The 25,082-nt window shown below is 30.6% G+C and overlaps 1 protein-coding gene across 2 annotated transcripts in view; it reads right to left on the bottom strand.

Moving 5' to 3' along the window:
- Positions 1-1,998: 1,998 nt before the first annotated feature.
- Positions 1,999-25,082, bottom strand: part of LOC134687447 (synaptonemal complex protein 1-like) — a 37,201-nt gene continuing 14,117 nt past the window's right edge. The window contains exons 15-31 of one of the 2 annotated variants that reach the window (XM_063547754.1): positions 22,994-23,055; positions 18,553-18,669; positions 17,354-17,458; positions 15,402-15,505; positions 14,754-14,871; positions 13,774-13,844; positions 12,169-12,250; positions 11,781-11,906; positions 11,132-11,320; positions 9,711-9,914; positions 9,010-9,087; positions 8,181-8,252; positions 7,353-7,562; positions 6,714-6,938; positions 6,089-6,280; positions 5,192-5,263; positions 1,999-2,415 (exon numbers count right to left, since the gene is read on the bottom strand). In XM_063547754.1, coding sequence (XP_063403824.1) covers positions 2,257-2,415; positions 5,192-5,263; positions 6,089-6,280; positions 6,714-6,938; positions 7,353-7,562; positions 8,181-8,252; positions 9,010-9,087; positions 9,711-9,914; positions 11,132-11,320; positions 11,781-11,906; positions 12,169-12,250; positions 13,774-13,844; positions 14,754-14,871; positions 15,402-15,505; positions 17,354-17,458; positions 18,553-18,669; positions 22,994-23,055 — 2,186 coding nt within the window. In that variant the 3' untranslated portion in view covers positions 1,999-2,256. The remainder of the gene's footprint in view (positions 2,416-5,191; positions 5,264-6,088; positions 6,281-6,713; positions 6,939-7,352; positions 7,563-8,180; positions 8,253-9,009; positions 9,088-9,710; positions 9,915-11,131; positions 11,321-11,780; positions 11,907-12,168; positions 12,251-13,773; positions 13,845-14,753; positions 14,872-15,401; positions 15,506-17,353; positions 17,459-18,552; positions 18,670-22,993; positions 23,056-25,082) is intronic. The other variant, XM_063547755.1, reaches the window with a different exon arrangement.

Raw genomic sequence — 25,082 nt, 5'->3', positions numbered from 1 at the left:
TTTTTAGATTTATATCTCAAATTTGACGTACACAGTCATCTCAGTACTAGAATCTACGACAAACAAGAAGATTTTAATTTTGAAATTATAAATATCCCCCAACTTAGTAGCAATATTACAACTTAACCTGCATATGGGATAAACATTTCCTAACTTGTTTGGTATTCATTAGGTGGCACTAATACTCAAACTTTTAAACGTCACAAGTGGGTATGTCCAAAAAAAAAATCATCTGAAGGTACCATGGTGTTGATAAATATTCTGTCTCAACTTCAAAAATAATACACACATGGTTTTGAATTATTAATTCAGAGTACTGACATTGTTTATCATCTTAATAACATGTTAAAGTAATTTTTTTCTTTCTTTATTATGTCACCCGATCTTAAAATGGTAGGTCAAATCCATTGAAACTTTGATGGTATGTTCCCTCCCATGTACCAAAGGGGCATGTCATTAAAATTTTGGAATGGTCTCTGTTACCATAGAAACCAGCCAAAATGCTCCATAATTGATAAAACTTAATATGATTGTTGACTGTCAAGAGTGCATGAGACTTTTGAAGTTGTAATTTCCAAAATGGCCACCGTTGCCATGGAAACTGCAAAAATGTCAAACAATTTCAAAAGCTCCAAACTTTATGAAACTTAATATTATTATTAGCTGGCATGTATAAATAAGATTTTTTACTTTGGAATTTTCAAAATGGCTGCTGTTGCCATGGAAACAGCAGAAGTGTGAAAATTTTTAAAATGCTCTGAATGTACTGAAAATTTTCAGAAAGATGTATAGCCATGCATATATCTTTATTCACTGTTAATTTATTTTGAAATGACTGCCGCTTAGTGGCAATGGGGGAAGGGTGACATCCGATATTGGTTGCAATGGCAAATCTAGTTAATATTACTGTTACAATTTAGTTTGTTTTTATGCACCCACCTACAATAGTAGAGGGGCATAATGTTTTCTGGTATGTATGTCTGTTTGTCCTTTCATTGGTGTGTTGGTCTGTCCATCTGTCTCACTTCAGGTTAAAGTTTTTGGTAGTTTTTGATTAAGTTAAAGTCCAATCAACTTTAAACTTAGTATTCATGTCCCCTATGATATGATCTTTCTAATTTTAATGCCAAATTTTTTACCCCATTTCATGGTCCATTGAACATAGAAAATGATAGCTTTAGTGGGGCATCCATGTACTTGGGAGACATTCTTGTTTGTGATATCCATTTGGTGTGGCTCTGTACTTATACACCCATCATTGTGTTATTGTGCTATGGTAAAATTTTGGCATCTTTGTCTTTCATTTTAGCCAATATGCTTTGTCTATAACTATTTTTGTGTCTCTTTGTTACATGTATTTGTGTTTTAATAGTGATTAAAATTATAACACAATGTTGACTGCTGTACTCCTTTTTTTGACATTTTATCGTTGTCAATATAATGAAATTTTATGCGACTGTCATACTTGTGAGTGGAAAATGCCTATACCAAGTCAGGAATATGAGTTGTTAACCATTCATTTGATGTGTTTGAGCTTTTGATTTTGCCATTTGATTACGGACTCTCCATTTTGAATTTTCCTCAGAGTTCAGTATCTTTTGTGATTATACCCTATTTAGCTAGTTATAAAAACAGGATTAATCCATAATTTTCTACCGGAGAAAACGCCTGTGCCAAGTCAGGAATATGACAGTTGTTATCCATTGGTTTGATGTGTTTGATTTTGCCATTTGATTATGGACTTTTCGTTTTGAATTTTCCTCAGAGTTCGATATTTTTGTTGTTAAACTTTTATCTTATGGTTCTAAATTAACTAGGTAAATTCTTGACATGAAATTACAAAAATAATAAACAGTCAAGGGAAACACATTATAGTTCAAGGCCAAAATTACTGGAATCTCAACTACCAACTTTAACAATAAGCAGCTTTATTTTTCAAGGCTTTAGTTTTTTGTTTAGCTTCCTGTTTATCATTTATCTACATATGATTAAAAACTGTAAAAAAACATATTTTTATTGAACATGAGTAGATTTTAAGGAATTTCTTACCATATAATGTATAGTAATATTACACGTTTAACAAAATGTCAACAACTAGCAACAATAACAACAATGACTAGATAATTCGTTACCTGCACTGCAGTTTCAAAAGAAGTAACATATCACAGATTACCTTGATGAGCATAACAATAACATTTTAGAAAAAATACATAATAATGTTAAATAAGCTAAGAGAAAAAAAATAAAACAAACATTTCAGTCTTCAAAGCCAAAGACAGAATCAATGTCAAACCATGTCTCTTCTTTCTGCTTAGCTTTCTGTGATGGTCTATCTTTTGGTGATGATTTAAAGAATTTTCCTGGCGGTTTACTTGGTGTTTTTCTGATATTTGGTGTCCTTGGTCCAACCATTTTCTGAAAGAAAAACAAAACACATTCTTCATATTTTTAATGGCCCAATCTAAATATAACTCTTCAAAAATAGCTTCAATTCAATCACCTGGATATTATCTTGCATTTTAATTCAAATAAATGTTATTGTGAATTAGTGAGATAAATAACACATTTCAATTTTCAATTTCAACAATCAAGTATCAAGAAAAATAGCTGACAATAATTACTGTAAATTCAGAAATCATGTGAGGTTTTTATTATTGCCAAAACTGAAAACTGCCACAAAGTTGTAAACGCAATAATTTAAGCTTGCATTTTGAAATATTTTATATGAATTTAACAGGGTTCTTCTCAAAACCGTAAAAGTTGAAATCACATTTAAGTCTTAACTGACAAAATAGCAATAATAAATGCACGCAATAATTCCTGAATTTACAGTAGTTATTGCCTTTTAGTGAACTATTTGCACTAATTATATTTTTCTCAAATTGTGAATATAAATCTTATTCTATTTATCATCTCTAATTTGTAAATAAATTTCAATTGACCAATAGAAGTGCTTATTAACAGGTGAATATTGTGCATCATGAAAATATATAACACAAAAAAATTGTAAAAAAAAATCAAATTAATTCACAATCAACAATAAGTAGCAACACAGGTTTGAGACTTCAGAGTGTTCCATGAAATATTGAAGATGAGATGAATATTTTGACAAAAATGCATAAATAAAAATAAGTAAGACAGAACCTAACCCTCCAGATGGCGAAAGAATCATATAGGTATTTTCTCATTGGCATTCATACCTGTAACCACATCTTCCAGAGGCTACTAATACTATTGTAGGTGGGGCATAAAAATACTTGTTGGGTTATTTAAAAAAAATATCTTTTTAACCCTATCAATGCTACACCAAAGAATTAAAAAACAGCTGCTGATGCAGCATTTTTTTGGTGTTCATTCATTAGATCAATATATTCCTTTTCAGACTGCGGTATCTTTTTTATTATAAGAGATACAGACAAAGTTAGTGCATGAAAAATGCTCAGGATAGCATGAGCTGTAATGATATGAAATTATTTTAGTAAAATTTTCATCAAGCTACTTGCATTTCCAGGTAATTAACTGGTAAAAGGTGTAAATTATTGCAAGTGTGTTGATTTTTGAATAAAAACAACTTTATTTATTTTGTTGTTTTATCTGCCATATAATAAAGAAGACACCAGTTGCTCAATTACATAGCATATTTGCACCATACACAATGTATAATGTAAAGATGGCGCAAATAAGTGGCTCCCTCTTCAAAATTTTCAGTCAACCTCTGTTTCCCACCTTCTTCTATGTCTTGTAAAGATCAACCAAATTATATTTCCCACAAAAATCGAATGTAATCAACACACTGAGATAAAGGAAAAAATTTACACTATTCCTCGTTGGGCCAGGATTTTATTTTGTTGGTTTACGGATCCGCTGACCCGATTTTGCCGATTTCGAGAATAAAAATAAAATCAAATTTTCAGGCTTTTTTTTATTCTCGCCGACCCTTACAAATGCATTATCCATGAAAAATAATTAAAATATCCTTTTTAAAGAAATGAAATGCATTAATCACTAACAGAAGTGATGACACTTTCTGTTGTGAAAAATGAAACTTCCAGTTTACGTTTCTAAAAATAGACAAATCAATTATTAATGACCTTGAAATGTCGTTTGCGCAAATAATTTTGCGGAACGAAACCGGTGTTTAAAACCAATTACACAATAACTTCCTTTCCCTTATTTGTCACCAGTCCGTAAGATGCATGTTCTCATAGAAATAGACTTGTCCAAATGTGGACAGGCATAAAGTTATAGTACTGAATTTTAACAAATCATTTGATATTTTCTTGTTTCATAGATAATAAAAAAAATAATGTCCATTTGGTTAAAAAAAGAGAATGCATGACAACAGATCATTTAACCTGATATTCTCGTTTTCCAGTGGACGAGTTTATTAAGTTTTTGACACGTGTGTTGAAACTTATTTTCGTACGACGTTTTTCTTTTTTTTCTTTATCAGTTTTCGTGCTTATTATTTTTCACCAAGTTTTGATTAAAAGCTAAGTCAAATAACTGCCGTGAATCTGTTTTTCTTGTTTGTGAAATGACGATTTTATTTCGTCTTTGTCCGTGTACCACCTTTTTTTTAACGGGAAATTTATTAGACAATGTCATGCGATTTCTCTTAATTACAGTTGAGCAATAATATAGCAATAATATTTCATCAAACTAAACTTTTAAAACGATGACAAAATAGTATGACAAACATATTATTAGAAAGGTGAAATATATTTTTATTTTGCATATATCAGTTTTCTGTCTTGAAAAATCTTTTTTTTTTTCTTTTTTTTTCCGACCGACCGACCCGACTTTTTCATGGAGAAAATCCTAAACCAACAAATTAAAAAACCGTGGCCTTGTCAGTTTCACCAAAAAAAGCTGAAATATTTCCATATATACAGCGTCTTTTTCGATTTGCGCCCTTGGTGTTTTGTTAAAAAAAAGTATTTTAATTTTTTTCTACTGTATGCATTTACCATGAAAATTCCCACGATTTCAAGTGCAAACAGGACCTGGTTTATCCTCAATTCATATGAGGAAAATTTAGAGAGAACCAAATGGTTACAAGTCTGGATGAAAAATCCATCATCATTGTGACAAATGCTACAAACAGCAGTGGCGGACAGCGTTTGTCATTGCAACATATGCTGTGTATAGCATTGAAAGAGTTGAGACTAAAATACAATTCAAGCAATACCTTTTCAGCAATATCGAATTTCTGGTGGACGTTTTCCTTATTTAATGGATTCAGTGACAAATTCACTCTTGCCTATAAATATAAATGCATAAAATGTATATGGAATTTGTTTTGATCTACAATTTGATGTACAAAACTACATTTAGAATTCTATTTAGTTGTCAGTAAGTTCCAAGAAAATTTGGTCAAAGTTCTTACATTTACACTAAGCTTAGTGTAATTCAATACTCAAATGTGCTAGTTTTGCACCACTGAATGCTTATTAAAAACATAAGCAAGATATACCAAAAAAAATTATGCAGACCACATAATTTTTCATTTATAAAACAAATAAACAATAATTGTAAATTTATAAGTAGAACAAAACAAGAATGTGTCCATGGTACACAGATGCCCCTATCCCACTATAATTTGCTATGTTCAGTGGACCATGCAATTTGGGTCAAATATCTAATTTGGCAATTAAATTAGAAAGATAATATCATAGGGAACATGCATACCAAGTTTCAAGTTCATTGGACTTCAACTTAATAAAAAAACTACCTTGACCAAAAACTTTAACCTGAAACTTGCACTATCATTTCCTATGTTCAGTGGAGTATACATTTGCAGTAGAATATCTTATTTTGCATTTAAATTGAAAAGATCATATTATAGGGAACATAGGGTTTTTCAAATCGATTGGAATTCAACTTCATCAAAACTACCATGACTAAAATTTTTAACCTGAAGTAGGACAGACAAATAAACACAGTCACACAGTTGGGGCAGTAAAAGCCCGAGCAAAGCAAATATCTTTTTTGGCTAACATGTATTATCTCATGGACAACTACTCCACTTCTAATTTTTTTTTTCATATCTGAAGTTAACACAAAATTGATTTTTTAAATGTTTTACCTCTTGTTTAGGTGTTTTAGGTACAGGTGGGCCTCTGGGTTTCCTCTGTAATGGAATTCTACTTCTATCAGTCATTTCATCATCATCACTACCAATACCCCTGATCTCTGGTGTTTTAATTTTGGGTGAAGGTCTAACATGTAGAGGCAGATTTTTCTGTCCAGCTTTGTATCTGAAATCTACTTCTCCAATCTGCAAAATATAGAATCTAATAATTGGATAATAATTTTATACCATGCTACATTTAAGCTATGAATGTTTTGCGCTTTATTTTATCATTTCTCAAAATCCATGAAATTGTGACCCATAGTTATTTCTAACTAACACCCCAATAGATCATTGTGATATGAGTGTGAGTTATAGGGGTTACTGTAGATATTTTTTTTCGTGGGTACCAATTTTATGAAAAACGTACCTGTTCATGGATATATAATTTCGTGGTATTGACGAAGTCTGCATACAACATAAGGGAAATTTATTATTCTTTGAGTATTTAATTTCATGGTTCATCTGAACCAATGAAATCAACTAAAATTGATATCCAACAAATAATAATGAATCCACAGTCTGCATGAAATTTATGATCAAACATTTCAGATTTAGTCATAAGTCTAAAGCTATTTACCTCAACTTCCATCAGTTCAGATGAAGAAGAACAGTCAGATTCAGATCCATCTGATTCAAATGCTACTCTCCTTTTCTTCACTGCTGAATTTCTGTCTGTATTCTTTAAGATACTTCTTTGTGGAGTTCTCATAGCAGACATTGGTGTTTGGGTTGTAGGAGTTTTAAACAAAACTGGTGTGCGTGGAACCTCAGGTGTCTTTACATCCATCTTCATATGGTTTAACTGAAAAATGTGATGTTATTCATCATTTCAGAATCTAACATGCAATTGAACTGTACCAACATCAAAAAAAGAATCATAATATCTTTGGTTACAATAAGTAATTTCTGACAATCAATGATCAGAAGGTTTAAAATTCTGAAAAGGGTTCATAGTTGTCTAATGGTCAACCATACATATTTTTTCACAGGGATAGTAAAGCATTTACAATTTCAGACAATTAAAACTGCATTTATTCATTTGTCAAGTCATCATGATTTCAAAACATTACAATGGGTCTTTATGTAAAATACCTAAATGGTTTTTGAAAGGTAAATAATCTACAATGTACAAAATGTAGATTGGAGATAACAGAGAAATAGAAGAAGGCCAGCTACTAAAACATCTCTTAAATTGTATATATACTACATTAATAACCTGAGGTGTTTTTGGTGCTACTCTTATATTGGGTGTTGTAGTTCTTTCTTTTTGTTGTTGCTTCATACCAATATCGGTTCTTTTCCTTGAAGGTGATGTAACTGGTAATTTAGAATTTTGAATTTCCAGTTCTGTTTGTATTCCTATATTCTCTGTCTTCTTTGATTTAATGACATCTACTATGTCCTGCAGACTCTTTATTTTTGTCTCCTGTACATTGAAATTACAAAAACAATATGTAGACAACCAATTAAACTAGTAGTACAATATATATCTACATACATCTATATAAACAAGTCTAAATTGAAAACAACATTCAAACCTATGATTGTGTTGGATAAAAATCGCAATTTTCATATGTGACCATGTAACAAATTTCGTCTACATACAGAACAAACAACATTTTCAAAAAGAGGGGGAAAAAATATATTTTAACAAAATGCATTTGACTAACAGGTCAAACAACTGATGTTCTTAAACCCTGCTGACTGCCATTGACGAATGCCAAATTAATTGATCACAAGGTGTAACAAAATGGATCTCTATATTAATTTAATACCATGTAGAAAAAATAAACTTGCGGCAAATATATATATTAAATCTCAATCTTAATTTTTCACAGAACCTTATTTTAATAACTGATTTCAGATATTTTTCAAAGCTTTACAATATTTAAAGTAATAAATTTTAAGTGATGTAATAAAAGGAAGAAGCTGTTAAAGCGTAATGTCTTTCTAAACAAAAAAAAATCAAAATTGATTGGCACTTTTTAATAGGCATTTTCTATTTTATATGACATTAAAACAAATCTGTCAAATTATTCCTTACCATTTTTGAGATATCAGTTTCATATTTTTTTACTTTCCTTTCCAATTTTGTAACCTTCTTATCAGCAGATACCTATAAATATAAATTATAAATATATGTGACCACTTCATAGCAAACTTTATTATATATGACAGACTAAATTATTGAAGAGAACTTATTTTCACTGTACTCCCATCTTTATGTGAATTACAAAAAAATAATGCTGTCAAATTATTCAATATTTGGTGTGAAAAGAACCTTAATTTAACGACCACACAATTATATAACCAGAACATTTTACTGTTTTCTTTACACACATTTCATGTATAGTAATGATATCATGGAAAAGAGGTGCCTTTATAATATGAGTATTAGATGAAAGAAATATTGACCATGTGTAGTCAAGGTAGTAGTAGTTGAAATTGTGCAGTTTTTGTTTATCCAAAAAAAAGGGGGGTAAAGAATATTTGTTTCCACAAAAAACAATTCCATATTCACTCTTTAATATAATTTTAAATGACTTTCTTTCACTTGAAATGACTAGATACTATTTTGTGATTTGGTAAAGCCCGGTAACTGTGATTGATATTGATATCATCATGGATGGCTGCTAAATAGAATCTGTGTTATGAGTGCCAATGAGACAACTCTCTATCCAAGTCACAATTTGTTAAAGTTAACCATTATTTATAGGCCAAAATACGCCCTTCAACATGGAGCTTTGGGTCACACCAAACAGCAAGCTATAAAGGGCCCCAGAAATTACAAGTGTAAACCAGGTATGTTTTCCATTGATTGAATAACACACTTGTATTTACAACTAAGTTTACAATAAATATTTTTAACATACCTTTTCTCCTTCTGTAGAACTTAATTTTTTGTTAAGGTCTTGCATTTTATTATTCAAATCAGAAATAACATCATTTGTCTGGAAAGCAAAATATAAATTTTGGCATGTTAACGTATATATCAATAGTAAACAAAATAAATTGGCTTCTCTCCTGATAGCAATATTGTAGCTATCAATGAAATTGAATAATTAAATTAAATTGTTGCAGCACCTAAACAGGTCATAAGTTAACATTCTTTATGTGCCTGTCAGAATCCTGTTGCTCAGTGTCATTGGTTCAAGTCTTGTATCAGTTTTTGTAATTTTTTTGTGATTATTGTTGGTTTTCTCAATTGAATTGTTTTATACTTTTATGTTAGGGCCTTTTATAGCCGACTCTACTGTGTGAGTTCTTTTCATTGTTGAACCCTATATGGTTGCCTGTAATTGATTACATCCACTTCATTTCAACTTTGGTGGATAGTTGTCTCATTGGCAATCATACCACATGGATGAAGTTACTAAAAGCAAACCCAATGCTGTTCATAAATATCCACCTTCTTATACTTTAATACAACTTACTTCCGCGAAAGACCGAAGAAACATGAATTATTGTTGTTCATTTTGTCACAAAAAGAAGAAAATGCCATTGATAATTACTTTATTTCACTCCATAAGAAATGTTAAAGGAACTGCTAACAAATTGATGAATGAAGGTTTACCTCCATTTTTGACCTGCTTTCACTTTGCTCCACTAAATTTCTCATTTCACCAATTTCTTTCTCCTTTTCTGCAACAATTTTTTGGTTTTCCTGTTGATATTTTTCTAATGTTGACATCATTTCAGCAATCTGGTGCTCACATTTTTGTACCATCTCTTCTTTGTCTTTGGAAGCTTTCTCTGACAGTTTCTTCATTTGTTTTTCCTTCAAGAGTAAAATGAAATCAAAATAGAGATATGAAGACAACATGGGCAAAGGTCACACTATATAATTCGTAAAGTGATTTATTCAAAAATTCAAATCTAGACTGATTAAACATTATACTCTAATAAAAGAAAAAAAACAAGTGAAACTGCCAGCTACTGCTCACTGATGATACCCCCGCCGCAAGTGGATAATATAAATAGTGTAAAAATATGCAAGTGTTCGATAAACAGGAAGTTGTCAAGTGATGAATCTGAAAACGCATCACACGGTATAGCTGACTTATATAAATCCTGAAACCAAATTTCAGAAATCCTTATATTGTAGTTCCTGAGAAAAGTGTGACGAAAATTTTCAACTTGGCTTTCATGTGTAAAATCATACAAGTGTTCAGTAAACAGGAAGTTGTCAAGTGATCAATCTGAAAACGCATCACACTGTACAGCTGACTTAGATAAACCCTGAAACTAAATTTCAGAAATCCTTGTATTGTAGTTCCTGAGAAAAATGCGACGAAAAAATAAATAGTGTAAAAATATGCAAGTGTTCGGTAAACAGGAAGTTGTCGAGTGATGAATCTGAAAACGCATCACACGGTATAGCTGACTCAGATAAACCCTGAAACCAAATTTCAGAAATCCTTGTATTGTAGTTCCTGAGAAAAGTGTGACGAAAAATTTTCAACTTGGCTATCATGTGTAAAATCATACAAGTGGTCGGTAAACAGGAAGTTGTCAGGTGATCAATCTGAAAACGTATCACACCGTATAGCTGACTTAAGATAAACCCTGAAACCAAATTTCAGAAATTCTTGTATTGTAGTTCCTGAGAAAAATGCGACGAAAAATATTCATGGGACGGACTGACGGACTGACAGACAGAGGTAAAACAGTATACCCCCCCCTTTTTTAAAGCGGGGGTATAATCGTTGATTTGATGCATATTTGTTAAGGACTGTTCCATAAAAAGATACATGGTGCAAGGGAAGGTACTTTGAACTCATAATTATGGGTGGGTGCAATTTATTGTTGTTTGTTTGTATGAGTGAAAATGTATGAATTTCATAAATTGCCTTTATAGGTGATTACCTTATTTTCAAGGTGCTTCACATGGTACATGTCGGTAGGGACTTAAAAAAAAAGGACAGAACGATTCAAATCTCCATCATCTGATTATCAAAAAATTGAAGCATCTTTAATAAACCAACTCTTAACTACCTCTTTTCTAGCTTCATCTGCAGCTTTCTTTTCTTCATTTGCATGACATCTCAATTCATTATTTTGTGTTTCTAAATCTTGTTTTTCTTGGATAATATTTCTAAGTTCTTCACTTAATTCCTCAATTTGTTTTTCTTTGTTTTCTGCTTCTTTGGTCTGTGAGGTTACCTTGGACTTTAATGCACGCATCTGAAATCAATTACAATAACTTAAGAAGGGTGAATAAGCCAAATTAATGGATTTGTAGAAGCAACATTATCAAGATTTATTTATTTATAAGGTCATTTGTTTGATACTTTGAATTTGAAAATTGAAATTCAAAATTTAAAATTCAAAATAGTATTGCTTATCTACACGGAAAAAAAGCAGCATTCACAAATAAGTCTGTCAAATATCAGTTTCTGCATTTTTGAAGTTTATATAACACAAGTTAGCATTTAACTAAGAGCTTCAAAAGCTACAGCAGTGCAAAACTGCAAAATCTACCAAAAGATCCTCACAAAGTTTTTTTAATGTTTTTTTGTATTACATTGTATTTTCATTTTTTAATGACATAGATAATCTTCTTGGTACCTATTTTTTAAATGATGAACATGTTCTTCTATAAATGTTTTGTGTACATAACATCTCTGAATGGTAAGATGCATACCTCCTTTTCAAGTTCCTTTACTTGTTTTGTCTTTGTTGAGACATTCTCTTTAAGAGTTTTTATTTTGGTATCTAAGGCGTTGGTTTCCTTTGCTTTATGCTCCAATTCATCATTCAACACTTTATCCTGTTGTTATAAAAATAATAACATGTCAAATATTACAAAAACATTGCTCTTAAATATTTCTTAAAATTGAAATACATATGAAAATAGTTTAAATATAAGTGGAAAAGAAAGTGATATTGAACTGTTTAATAATTACAAGAAAATTCATTCTGTGTAGTTAAAAAAAATGTAAACATTATCATCTTTATATTAGACTTTTTTTCTCTTTGGTATTCAAACATTATTAAGCCTGCTCTAAAACACTTAATATTGTATACACTACCTGTTCTTCTCTATTCTCATTTAAATTTTCAATTTCTGATATCTTTATTTCTAAACTGGATTTCAGATCCTGAATCTCAAATCTATAAATGAAAGAATACATTAGTTAACTTTCTATTCTTAAATAATATTACAAATCTTTCACACAGGGAATTGTATGACAAGACTGTGAATCTTGTTAACTACATTTCTATTTTTATCTAGAAAGATTGTGGTTTAAAAAATCAATATGTGAATGATTTGGCAAGATCATTCAGGGAAAAAAATTCAAAAAAAATCAACAGAATACATTAACCTTGTACTTATTTTTATTACAATATGTGAATACTAAATTTCTGTTAGAAGTACACAGCACAACAGACCATGGGTTTGATATTTTTGTTTATATTTAAACATGATACAATAGTGCATAAAATTTGAGGTACCATAAGGCCAGACTTTTTTTATTATCTGTTTAACAAGAAAGTTTGTAAAAAAATAGGGTCGAGGGGACGAAATAAAAAAAAAAAAAAAAGTGCAAAATTGGTCCAGTCGACACTAAAAATAAAAATAAAACCAATCTAAGTGACCCTTTTTTTTTCTTTTTTTTTTTAAAGAATTTATCAAAATACAAGAACAATGGAAGAAAACAGACCTCTAGATTTCGAGCTGGGCTACTAAAATTTGATAAAATTTAGTTCAAAATACAAACATCATTTAGGAATAATTTGGTCTGGGCTACCAGCTTGAGTTTCCTAAGTTTTATCCCTGTGTAGGGTGCAAACGTGTACTGTAGGGTGCGAAAGTGAAAGGGAGTGAACGTGAATAAAAAAAGTGGTTTTTCAAATGATTTGGTCCCATCCATACACAAAATTCAAAAAGCATTATTGATTTTAATTGATATCTTTGATACTATTTTAATATGCATACTACGATACTACTTCAAAGGAAAAATATAAACCCAAACTCTTCCAAAACGTTGACCGGCATGTCAGGTTCAACATCTGCCTCGTTGGTTATAATGCGGCTGATGCCAACATCTTCCGGTAACTCATTGGACAACATGACCCCGATCGTCTCATCTCTATTACACTTAACAAATTTGAGTGAACAAGAACTTCTCTCTAGTGATCGGACTTAAAGTTTAATGTAAAAAAATGGTCCCTTCCCGGAAGTCGCAGTTTTGTTTGACCATGCGACAAGAGATAAATTAATAATCACAGACCCGAACTCGTACTTTTTTTTTTTTTTTGAGGATTTCGTAACAGTCGGTGGAAAAAATAAAAATAAAAGTAGGAAGCACCACTTTAATTTTTATTCTGAAATCAGACAATGTGGAGTCGGCAGATCTCGTTAAACAGATAATAAAAAAAGTCTGGCCTAAATGCTACTTCACAAACATTTTCATTTATATTTCAGGAGTAATGACTGGTCAAGTAAGCTAAGTTTTTCAAAGTAAACTTAACTGAATAATTGGTTTATACAATTATAGATGATAACCAATTCATCTATATAGCTAATTTCAAAAAACTTTTTTTTTATAAAAATCTTGGTTGATACACTTTGCTTTTAAAAAGGCCTTCCTTTGAAATTTGTATATGTTTTTTGAAGGTTAATTCAAACAAACCTTAGCTGTTCTTCTGAATTAGTACATTCTTCAAGTTTTGTTTCTAGCTTTTTCACCAATTTGGAGGATTTCTGAAAGAATTAAAAAAATAAGTGTACATTAAAAGGAAGATAAAATATGATAACCCTACATTATGGTAAGGTAGTGTTTCAAATTTCATTTCATTCTAAAGTAGGTTATAAAACTTGTGCTTCAAACGTATATGCACAAATAATGTTAAATTCCCTTGTGTAAGTTACACAGTTATGCTTTGTGTATACTTCAAAATGTAATGTAATTATTTTGTTTATGATTGGAGAAATCCAATAGCAATGAATCAAAGGCTTGGCTCAACTGCTAAAGCAGCTTTAAGAAAAAACAAGAATGTGTCCACAGTACATGGATGCCCCACTCGCACTATCATTTTATATGTTTAGTGGACTGTGAAATTGGAATAAATTCTCTAATTTGGCATTAAAATTAGAATGATCTTATCAAAGGGAACATGTATACTAAGTTTCAAGTTCATTTGACTTTTACTTCATCAAAAACTACCTTGACCAAAAACTTTAACCTGAACTTCGCACTATCATTTTCAATGTTCAGTGGACCATGAAGTTGGGGTCAAAACTATAATTTGGCATAGATCATATCATAGGGTACATGTATACCAAGTTTCAAGTTGATTGGACTTCAACCTCATCAAAAACTACCTTGACCAAAAACTTTAACCTAAAGCTGGACAGGACGAACAAACGGACAGACGAACGAACGGACGCACAGACCAGAAAACATAATGCCCCTCTACTATCGTAGGTGGGGCATAAAAATATCAACTGAACAGTTTAATGCACAACGAAAGCAGTAATTGGGTCACAGTTTTAATGCAAAAGTGAGAGAAAAATAATAAAAGTTAAGTCACAGATTCCCAAAAACAATTTCATTGATATAAAACTAACAATATTCTGGCAAAATGCTTTAACATTTATGAAAACAATAACCTCAAGATCCTTGTGCTTTGAATTAAGCTCTGTGTCCTTATCCAATAATTCTTGTTGTAAACTCTGAAGTTCATCACCAAGGTTTCTTTTCTGTATGAACATATCTTCCAATTTTTCTCTATTTAAAAGAAAAAATACATAAATTTAATTTATGGAACAAAAAAACACACAATTATAATCATTACCAAAAACACTACTACCTTAATGTCCATATTCAAACTCTGTCTTAAACTTTTGGTACTTACCATTATGTATGATTTTTATCAAATTTGCAGGTTAAGGTGCATTAATGAAAATGGGCCAGAGGGCAGTTAAGGGTAACACTTAATGGCCTTGTTGCCTACTGTTGGGGGCATAACAACAGTCAGATATATTTAGTCATGAGTAACATAATTTTGTTGCATCTGGCAATAATACATACTGTGGTTCATCATTACTTGTTGAATACCAATTTTCATGAATATTGTTGATATAGGTGAACAACAAATTAAAATATTCAAGGAATTATAAATTTTCAATAGGATAGTATACAGAGTTTGGCAAAACCACAAAATCCAATATACATGAAAATGAAAGTTTTCCTCAATTCACAAAAATTGGAACCCATGAAAAGAAATGAATCTACAGTAACAGTTATTACTTTCATACCTTTCTTCCTGCAGTAATTGTGACATTCTTGCTACTTCATCATTCAAACATGAGGACCCAGTTCTCTGCTCTGCAATATCTGATTGAAGCCTTTGCAATATTTCCTAGACACACAAATATAAGTATTATACATTACAGAATGCAACACAAATCAGTTTAACCCTTTTAACGCTAAACACGGCATATGCCGTGATGACATACGCCGTCCGCCACTGCTATTCGCGGCATATGCCGCGATGGCCGCGATGACAACGGATTTTTCGTAAGGACTCTTAAACCATTCGGTTTTCATTCGGGTCCTCTCTAATTTTTCCTTGTATGAATCGAGGATATACAAGGTCTCATTTGCGCTTGAAATCCCGGCAATTTTTATTGTAAAATCATGCAGTAGAAGGATAATTGAAGGAATATAAAAACAAATATTTTGACAAATGCAAATGGCGGAAATCGGAAACGAAGCTGTAAATATGGAAATATTTCAGCATTTCTATGGGGAAACTTACAACGAGGATTAGTTAAAAGGTTTCTTGTTACCTCAACGTGTTCATTACATTCAATTCGTGTGGGAAATATGATTTGATCGATCATTACGAGACGTAGAAAAAGGGGGGAAAACGGAGGTTGACTGAAAATTTTGAGAACGGAGCCACTGATTTGTGCCACGATTACATAATCCATTGTGTATGGTGCAATGCGCTACGAAATCGAGCAATTGATGTCTTCTTTATTATATGGCAGATAAAACAACAAAATAGATGAAACTAAAAGTTGTTTTTATTCAAAATTCAACACAAATGTAATAAATTACACCTTTTACCTGTTAATTACCTGAAAATGCAGGTAACCTGATAAAAATTTTACTGAAATAACTGCCTAATATTACATTTCATACTCTCCTGAGTATTTTTCATGCAATAACTTTCTCTGTATCTCTTATAATAAAAAAGATACAGCAGTCTGAAAAGGAATATACTGTTCTAATGAATGAACACACAAAAAATGCAGCAGCAGCAACCATTTTTCTATTTTTTTGTGTAGCGTTGAAAAGGTTAATATATTTTAGGGAAATAGCAAGTTCTTTTTTGCTCATAACAGAACTTATTTTGAAAACTGTTAATTGTTAAAATATGATGTCACCTTAATCATGGTCTGTAAAACACTGCAAAAGATCCCCTTTGTGTACATAAAGGTACCATAAAAGTTTTAAGAACATTGATTGGTGTTTCTAATGTACAATAAATAACAGGGCCCAAAAAAACTACGTGCAAATGAGATATCCCAATGTTAAAACTAATGGATACCAAATACCATTGACAATCTGTCAGAAGGGGTTCCCTTTTAACTGACTTAAACACAAACTATAACATGTAAATAAACCATGATGAGGGATAAGGCCGTATAATTTCCTTGGAAATGAGATGTTCAAATACTAATAAAATTCAAATGAAATAAATGGAGAATGTGTTTATAGGCCACAGATGCGCTTGTAAATAAGTATAAGTCAATGTAGAACTGTATAAGCATTGTGTATAAGTTTCATAACATTTGGTGAAGGCAAACAAAAGTTAGAGAACGAAAATTTTCCACTTAGAATGGGCATTATCTAATAACGGTTAAAATAATGAAACCCAATATTCAGCAATATTCATGTTTATTAAGTAGAGTAACTCATGAATGGTAAAAGTGAGGCCATTGGAATTTTGATCTGTGTTTTGTGGTTATAAGCATTGTGTATAAATTTTATATCATTTGGTTGAGGCAAAATGAAGTTAGAGTACAGAAACCAATTTGGGGATGTACTGACAGACAATGGTTACACTTAATGCCCCCTTAGCTACAACAGTGCATAAAAAAACAACAGAATTCAACTGATGGCAATGTCTCAAATAGACTTTGCATCTACTTTCAAAGAATGTACATTTTTACCCTAAGTTTGTTGGTCAAAGTCTTACATTTTTAGATGCTAGTTCTTGAACAAGATTTCCAATATCATCATTCATTTTCTTTTTCTCCATGTCAAGAATGTCTATTTGATTTCTTAGATCATCTGAAGTAGCCTGTTAAAATAATGCATGGCATTTACTTTCAATAGCAGGAACAGTACAACCTTGCATTTTAAATACAAAAGAACAAAATACAAGAACACAAAAATACAAATGATTACAAATGAGTAAGATATGGTATGTCAACATAAGATTTTGACTGAGCAGTTGGAGATATGAGCTTAAAATTAATATTGATACTGTACTAGCACACTTTCAGTTTTTAAATGCTGTCGATAGATATTAATGAACACATGATACTACTTACTTGATGTTATCTGAGATGGGGTTGACAATGGATAAAACCATAAAAGTAACATGGTTAGATTTAGTTATTTATAGTATAACAACTATAAAGCTTACATGAATTCACTTAACTTTTTTGCATTACTATAAAATTCTCTAAAAGATCAAAGCTTTTTTAAAAATGGGGAGGTAGAGAGGAACCAGAAATTGTTTTCAATGTTTTAAAGTGATAAATTATAATCTTAGTTAATTCATTTAAAGAATTTAACAAGAATGTGTCGAAAGTACACTGATGCCCCACTCGCACTATCCTTTTCCATGTTCAATGGACCGTGAAATTTGGTAAAAAAAAATCACATTTGACATTAAAATTAGAAAGATTATACCATAGGAAACATGTGTACTAAGTTTCAAGTTGATTGGACTTCAACTTCATCAAAAACTACCTTGACCAAAAACTTTAACCTGAAACGGGATAGACGGACGGAGGGAGGAACAGAAAAACGGACGAACAGACTCTACTATCGTAGGTGGGGCATAAAAACGATTTTGTCTTGATATCTTGTAATTAATATTTAGATATGAGACAAACCTATCACTTTTATCATCATATTAAAACTTGTTTTGAAAGGCTTGTTGGAGCAGACATATGCTATTTTTCTGCAAACAATATTTTAAGGATAGCCCTGCTTCCGAGAGTTTGAGAAATGAACTACTTTAACAATCCTCATCAATATCATATTTTCTGAATCAGCCTTTCATAGACTGACAAAACAAAAAACAAACAGTTATTGATGTTTATATCCTATCATCAAGTAGTGTTTGTTAAATTAATATCTTTCAATCACTGTAAATTTTCTTACCAATTCTAAATTTAATTTTTCTTTATGGTTATGTAGATTGCATTTGATTTCCTCAATTGTTGAGTTCATTTCACTCATGGTCTTTAAATTCTCTTCTCGTTCAGTTTCAAGTTGATCCTGCAAAATAACACAAAAAGCATTCAGTAATAAAAATGATTCACAAAAATTCACAAAATACACTGCTTCTACTATCACATTTTCATGTTCAGTGATTGACTTAATAACAAACATGTGTTCCAAGTTTCCAGTTGATGTGTTCAAACTACTTACCCATACAGACAAAAAACAACACACAATCAAAGTGTATTCAAACATGGTTAAACAAGAATGTGTTCGAAGTACACGAATGCCCCACTCGCACTATAATTTTCCATGTTCAATGGACCATGAAATTGGATAAAAAATATAATTAGGCATTACAATTAGAAAGATAATATCATAAGGAACATGGGTACTAAGTTTCAAGTTGATTGGACTTCAACTTCATCAAAAAACTACCTTGTCTGGGACTTGCGTAGATATACATGGAGAAAAAAGAAGCCCTTTAAACAGGCTAGGTTGGATTTTTTTCTTTTTACAGATAATATGTTAACAAATTTACTAAATTGTAAAATTGAACCTAGCTATCGCTCAGATCATTCTTTTGTAATTTTAGAGCTACAATTTAACCCATTTATAAGAGGTAAAGGACTGTGGAAATTCAATAATTCCTTATTATATGATCAAGAATATGTAAATATTGTTAAAGATAAAATATTTGATGTCAAGAAACAATATTGTGCACATGTTTATGATTTGGAACATATTGATGAAATTTATGATGAAAATTTACAACTTACTATAAACAAGCAATTATTTCTTGAGACTTTATTGATGGAAATCAGGGAAATTGATTTATTAGAAGCAAATTTTAAGGAAGAATTAATAAATCAATTAAAAGATAAAAAACAAGAACTGGAGGACATAAGAAAAGAAAAGATGAAGGGTAAATTAATACGTTCAAGGGTAAAATGGATTGAGGAAGGAGAAAAGCCAACTAAATATTTTTGTGGTCTTGAGTCAAAAAATTTTACTAGTAAAATTATACCAAAAGTCGAAACAGAAGATGGAAGGATTATAACAAAGCAATGTGATATTTTAAAAGAAAAAAAAGTATTTTATGAAACATTATATAAAAATAGGGACTGTAGTTTAAACGGCTGTAAATTAGAACAATTAGAAAATGATTTAAAAAATTTAAATTTTGAAAAATTGACAGAGGATGAAAAAAATAATTTAGAAGGGGAGATAACTATAGCTGAGGCAGGTTTAACATTACATAAAATGAAAAATAATAAATCTCCTGGATCTGATGTTTTTTCGACTGAGTTTTTTAAATTTTTTTGGAAAGATTTAAAATATTTTATTGTAGAATCTCTAAATTATGGATTTCACATTGGATCATTATCAGTCACTCAAAAACAAGGTATTATCACATGTTTGCCAAAGGATAACAAGCCACGCCATTTTCTGAAGAACTGGCGCCCAATTTCATTATTAAATACAGTTTATAAAATTGGGTCAGGGGTGATCGCAAATAGATTTAAAAAAGTTTTAGATAAACTTATCAATTTAGATCAAACTGGCTTTATAAGTGGGCGTTATATGGGAGATAATATCCGACTTATATATGATATTTTGCAGTATACCGAGGAAAAAGATATACCTGGTTTATTACTGTTGATAGACTTTGAAAAAGCTTTTGATACAGTATCCTGGGATTTTCTTTTAGCAGTTCTGACTTTTTTCAACTTTGGAAATTCCATAATCAACTGGATAAAAGTACTTTACAATAATATTAGCTCTTCAGTCATTCAGGGTGGAAATTTATCAGAGTTCTTTGGTATTGGACGAGGCTGTAGACAGGGGGACCCATTATCACCGTACCTTTTCATATTATGTGCAGAGATTTTGGCAATAAAGATTAGAGGTAATAAGAAAATACAGGGTATAGAAATTTCTCAAGTTGAACATAAACTATCTCAGTTTGCAGATGACACTTCTCTGATTTTAGATGGAAGTGAAGAATCTATGGAAGAAGCTTTATTAGAGCTAGATTGGTATGCGAAACTTTCTGGACTAAGGATAAATTTTACAAAAACTCAAGTAGTATGGATAGGAAGTAAAAAATACAGTAGAGAAATGTTATGCCAGAACAGAGATTTATCATGGGGGTCAACTTCTTTTAAGCTGTTAGGGATAAACTTTGATATTGATCTTGATAAAATTTTAAACTTAAATTATACTGATAGGTATCATCAGATAAAAAATTTGATAAATACATGGTCTAAAAGAAACTTAACAGTTATTGGTAAAATATCTGTGGTTAAAACTCTTATTCTTCCAATACTTAATCATCTCTTTTTAACATTACCAAACCCAAATGCTGAGATGATTAAGAAAATTAATGATGCTATTTATTATTTTTTATGGAACTCACCAGTTCATAGAGTTAAAAAAGAAGTGTTACACATGGACTATAAGAATGGTGGTTTAAAGATGATAAATATTCATCTATTTATGATAGCTTTAAAATGTACATGGATAAGAAAATTGTTTAGTTCTAACTGTAAATGGTCAACTATTTTATTTACAAATATGGATAAAGAAAAATTGTTTAAACTAGGAAATAGTTACACAACAAATACTATTTCAAATGTCAAAAATAAATTTTGGATTGATGTATTTAAAGCATGGCAATATTTTGTAGATAAAGATATAAATTCTACATGGGAATATTTTCTTGCTAGTCCATTATGGATGAATAAGAATATAAATATCAACAATAAACATGTATTTTATAGAAGTTGGTATAATAAAGGTATTGTTTTTGTAAATGATGTGATTAGTAATAGTGGAAAGTTTCTCTCATATGGGGAAATAAAAGAAAAATTTGATATTTCTGGGAATAAAATGATGTATAATAGTATCATTTCAGCATTAAATAAGACAAAGAAGCTGTATTCAAGGGGAGATAATAAGCTCACAGAACCTTTTATTCCCTCTTTTGTTCAAACCATTTTAAAAAGGAAAAAGGGAACTAAAGATATATATTGGATGTTAATACCTAAAGTGGTTCCTAATGGGGAGAAAAAGTGGAATCAAATTTTGGAACTTAATGAATTGGAATGGAGAGAAATTTTCAAACTTCCTTTTGCAGTTACTAATAACACAAAATTACAATGGTTACAGTTTAGAGTAAATCATAGAATATTAGCTACAAACAAATTTTTGTGTAAAATTAATGTCATAAAAAGCCAGCTATGTAATTTTTGTAAGGAAGAAATAGAAACTATAGAACATGTACTATGGAATTGTGAAAATGTCCAGAATTTATTAGAAGAAATAGATATATGGTTTTTATCTAATGGTATAAGTATTTCATTCACCAAAAAGATTTTTTTGTTTGGTGATGTCTCACATGTATACAAGGGTGAAATTTCAAACCTGATTTTTCTGTGTCTTAAACAATATATTTATAATACAAGATATTTCCAGAAAGTTTTATCAATTCATGCTGTGAAGAAAGTACTAAAAGATCTATATAATCTAGAGAAGTGTATAGCAGTAAGAAACAATAAACTTGAGAGTTTTAATAAATTGTGGATTCTATTTACTCATTTGTTTCAATTGTAATTAAAGTCCTATTATAATTCATATGTGAAAAATATGATAGAATGTTAATTTTTGAACTATCAAAAAAGCTACATCAAAAATATTCATCAGAAAATTATATTTATTTTTATTTTAATTTTTTTTCTGTATTAATTTTTTCTTTTTTTTTCTTTATTTTAAATTTTGATTAATTTAAATTGATTAATTTAACCTCAAATTTTCCATCCTTAAAAAAACGAAAAAAAATTAAAAAAATCTTGAATATCTGTATGTTTGTTAAAATGATTATTCTGATATGATGAATTCATGTATTTGTGGTCCTTATTTTTGAACTTTTATTATGTTATTTTTTATTGCAAATGAAAAATGTTGTATTATATTGTAACTACAGCTGATATATTTTTTTGTAAAATGAACTAACAAATACTAACACATATATATTTACATGATCTATTGCTAACATTAACGAGGCCGGGATAAGGTACCGGTATTCGATGTTTTCATTACTAACAAATGTACAGATTTCAATAAAAAAATGAAAATTAAAAAAAAAAAAAAAAAAAAAAAAAAAAAAAAACTACCTTGACCAAAAACTTTAACCTGAAGCAGGACAGACGGACAAACGAATGGACAGACAGACAGACGGACGAACGAATACACAGACGAGCGAACAGACAGACGGACTGACGCACAGACCAGAAAACATAATGCCCCTCTACTAACGTAGATGGGGCATAAAAATATAGTACTTCATAACTTACTGCAGATAAAAAGACATACTAAATACCTTTTGTTGAATTACAGAATTTAGATGACATTCCATTTCACTTTTCTCCATTATAACTAGATCTGAAATAAAAGATTACAGGCAATTATAATTATAATTAGAAAGATCATATCATAGGGAACATATGACTAAGTTTCAAGTTGATACTACCTTGACCAAAAACTTTAACCTGTAGCAGGACAGACTGATGAACAGACCTAAAAACAAAATGCCCCCAGTACGAGCATAATAATCGAAGTGCTAAGAATAATAATCCCTGAAAGGTAAAGATTGGGATCCTCATTATTCATTATCCAAATTAATTTGTTATCAATATTTAAAATTTGAAAGTTTGGACATGATTTTAATATATTTTGCATCAATTCCTCTCTTTTTAATAGATGAGTGTCACATTTAAATAAAAAATGAACCTTATTCTCAACTTCACCTGAGGTTGTGTCTAAGAGTACCCTGGTATCTACCAGATTCAATTTGCAATTTGTGAGCAGGTAATACATTTCCTTTGCTCAAAATGTCGAGTTATTGACAAAGAATTTTCAAAACAGAAGTTGCACTTGAATGTTACATAAGTTCGTAGTTTACCATCTTTATGTAAATAGCTGTTTTTTCCACAATGCAAATACAGTTGTCCTTTCACACATCAGTGAAAAATTATGTGATAAAAAAAACATTTTTTTTAAAAGAAATGGCTGGACCAGGAAAATGTGGTGAAGGACAATGAATAAAGCCAGACAGAAACCATAAAACGTAAGGCATCTTTAAACAAGATATCAAGTATCCAGGTATGCTACCTTTTGAAATATAAAACAAGAATGTGTCCAAAGTACAAGGATGCCCAACTAGCACTATCATTTTCCATGTTCAATGGACCATGAAAATGGGTAAAAAATATAATTAGGCTTTACAATTAGAAAGATCTTATCATAGGGAACATGTGTACTAAGTTTCAAGTTGATTGGACTTCAGCTTCATCAAAAACTACCTTGACCAAAAACTTTAACCTGAAGCGGGACAGACGGACGGACGGACGAACAGACGAACGAACACACAGACCAGAAAACATAATGCCACTCTACTATCGTAAGTGGGGCATAAAAATATTCAAAAAGTTAATTCAGTCACAGGAGTGTCATCCCTATGATTGACAGTCATTTGGTAACTGTGTAAATAAGGACCTGTTTATCAACTCAAGACTATTAAAGGGAAACTTCGCAAAAAAATCAAAAATTGATATTATGTCCATTCTGTATAAAAATGCTCAAATTTATAAATATTAAAGTTTTATTCCGCTAGATAAGAGATCACCATTGATTTTAAATTTTAAGTATCAGTTCTCTGCCTTCCGCCATTTTGTTATCTTGTCCAAATAAAAATCACGATATGTCTATAAACCCCAAAGAAACAAAACTACAGTAACCGATGTAGTCTTAATTACGTGTCGATATCTTGTCAATCGTATGGTTGTTTTATCTGATTAACTAACTTGATACGGAAAATGTTCTTATTTTTTTAATAACCATATAGTCTGTTATTTTTAAACTGTTAATATTGGAATTAGTTAAAAAGTCAAAGTTCAAAATCATAAATAAGTGTTCCGTGAAAATTGTTTTCGAAAATCTAATTCGTTCATAATTCTTTAAAGTAATATACTTTATTCAAATAAATTAGGATCTTCGCTCCACTGATCACCCGCATGGCTTAAGGTATTACTCCCAAAGGTATTGTGAGGGGTGCAAGGTGACACGTCCAGGTATTCAAGCGATTTCCTGTCGGGCTTGCAAGTTCATGCATCGTTTCACTTCTGTAGGTATTGGTCAGTGTACACGGCCGATAACTAATAACTTTCCATTTTGAACTATCAGGTGCATGTATAATATACATCTCTGTCTTGCGTGTCCGAAAGTGATATAATATACTAGTCATTACTTAACTCATACGCTTGTTTATAAATAAAATTTCTGGCGTAAAGAATATTATTTATAAAAAAAAAAATGATACAAAAAAAAAAAAAAAAATTGAAGATATACAAATATACGTATTTTTTCCAAGGGTTAATTTGGGAAAATCAGAGACATATAATTGTATTATA

Source organism: Mytilus trossulus, chromosome 10, assembly GCF_036588685.1.
Source record: "Mytilus trossulus isolate FHL-02 chromosome 10, PNRI_Mtr1.1.1.hap1, whole genome shotgun sequence".
In the NCBI taxonomy this organism is placed as follows: Eukaryota; Metazoa; Mollusca; class Bivalvia; order Mytilida; family Mytilidae; genus Mytilus; species Mytilus trossulus.
Note: the sequence above shows the minus strand (reverse complement) of the source record. Positions and strands in the feature narration are given on the sequence as shown.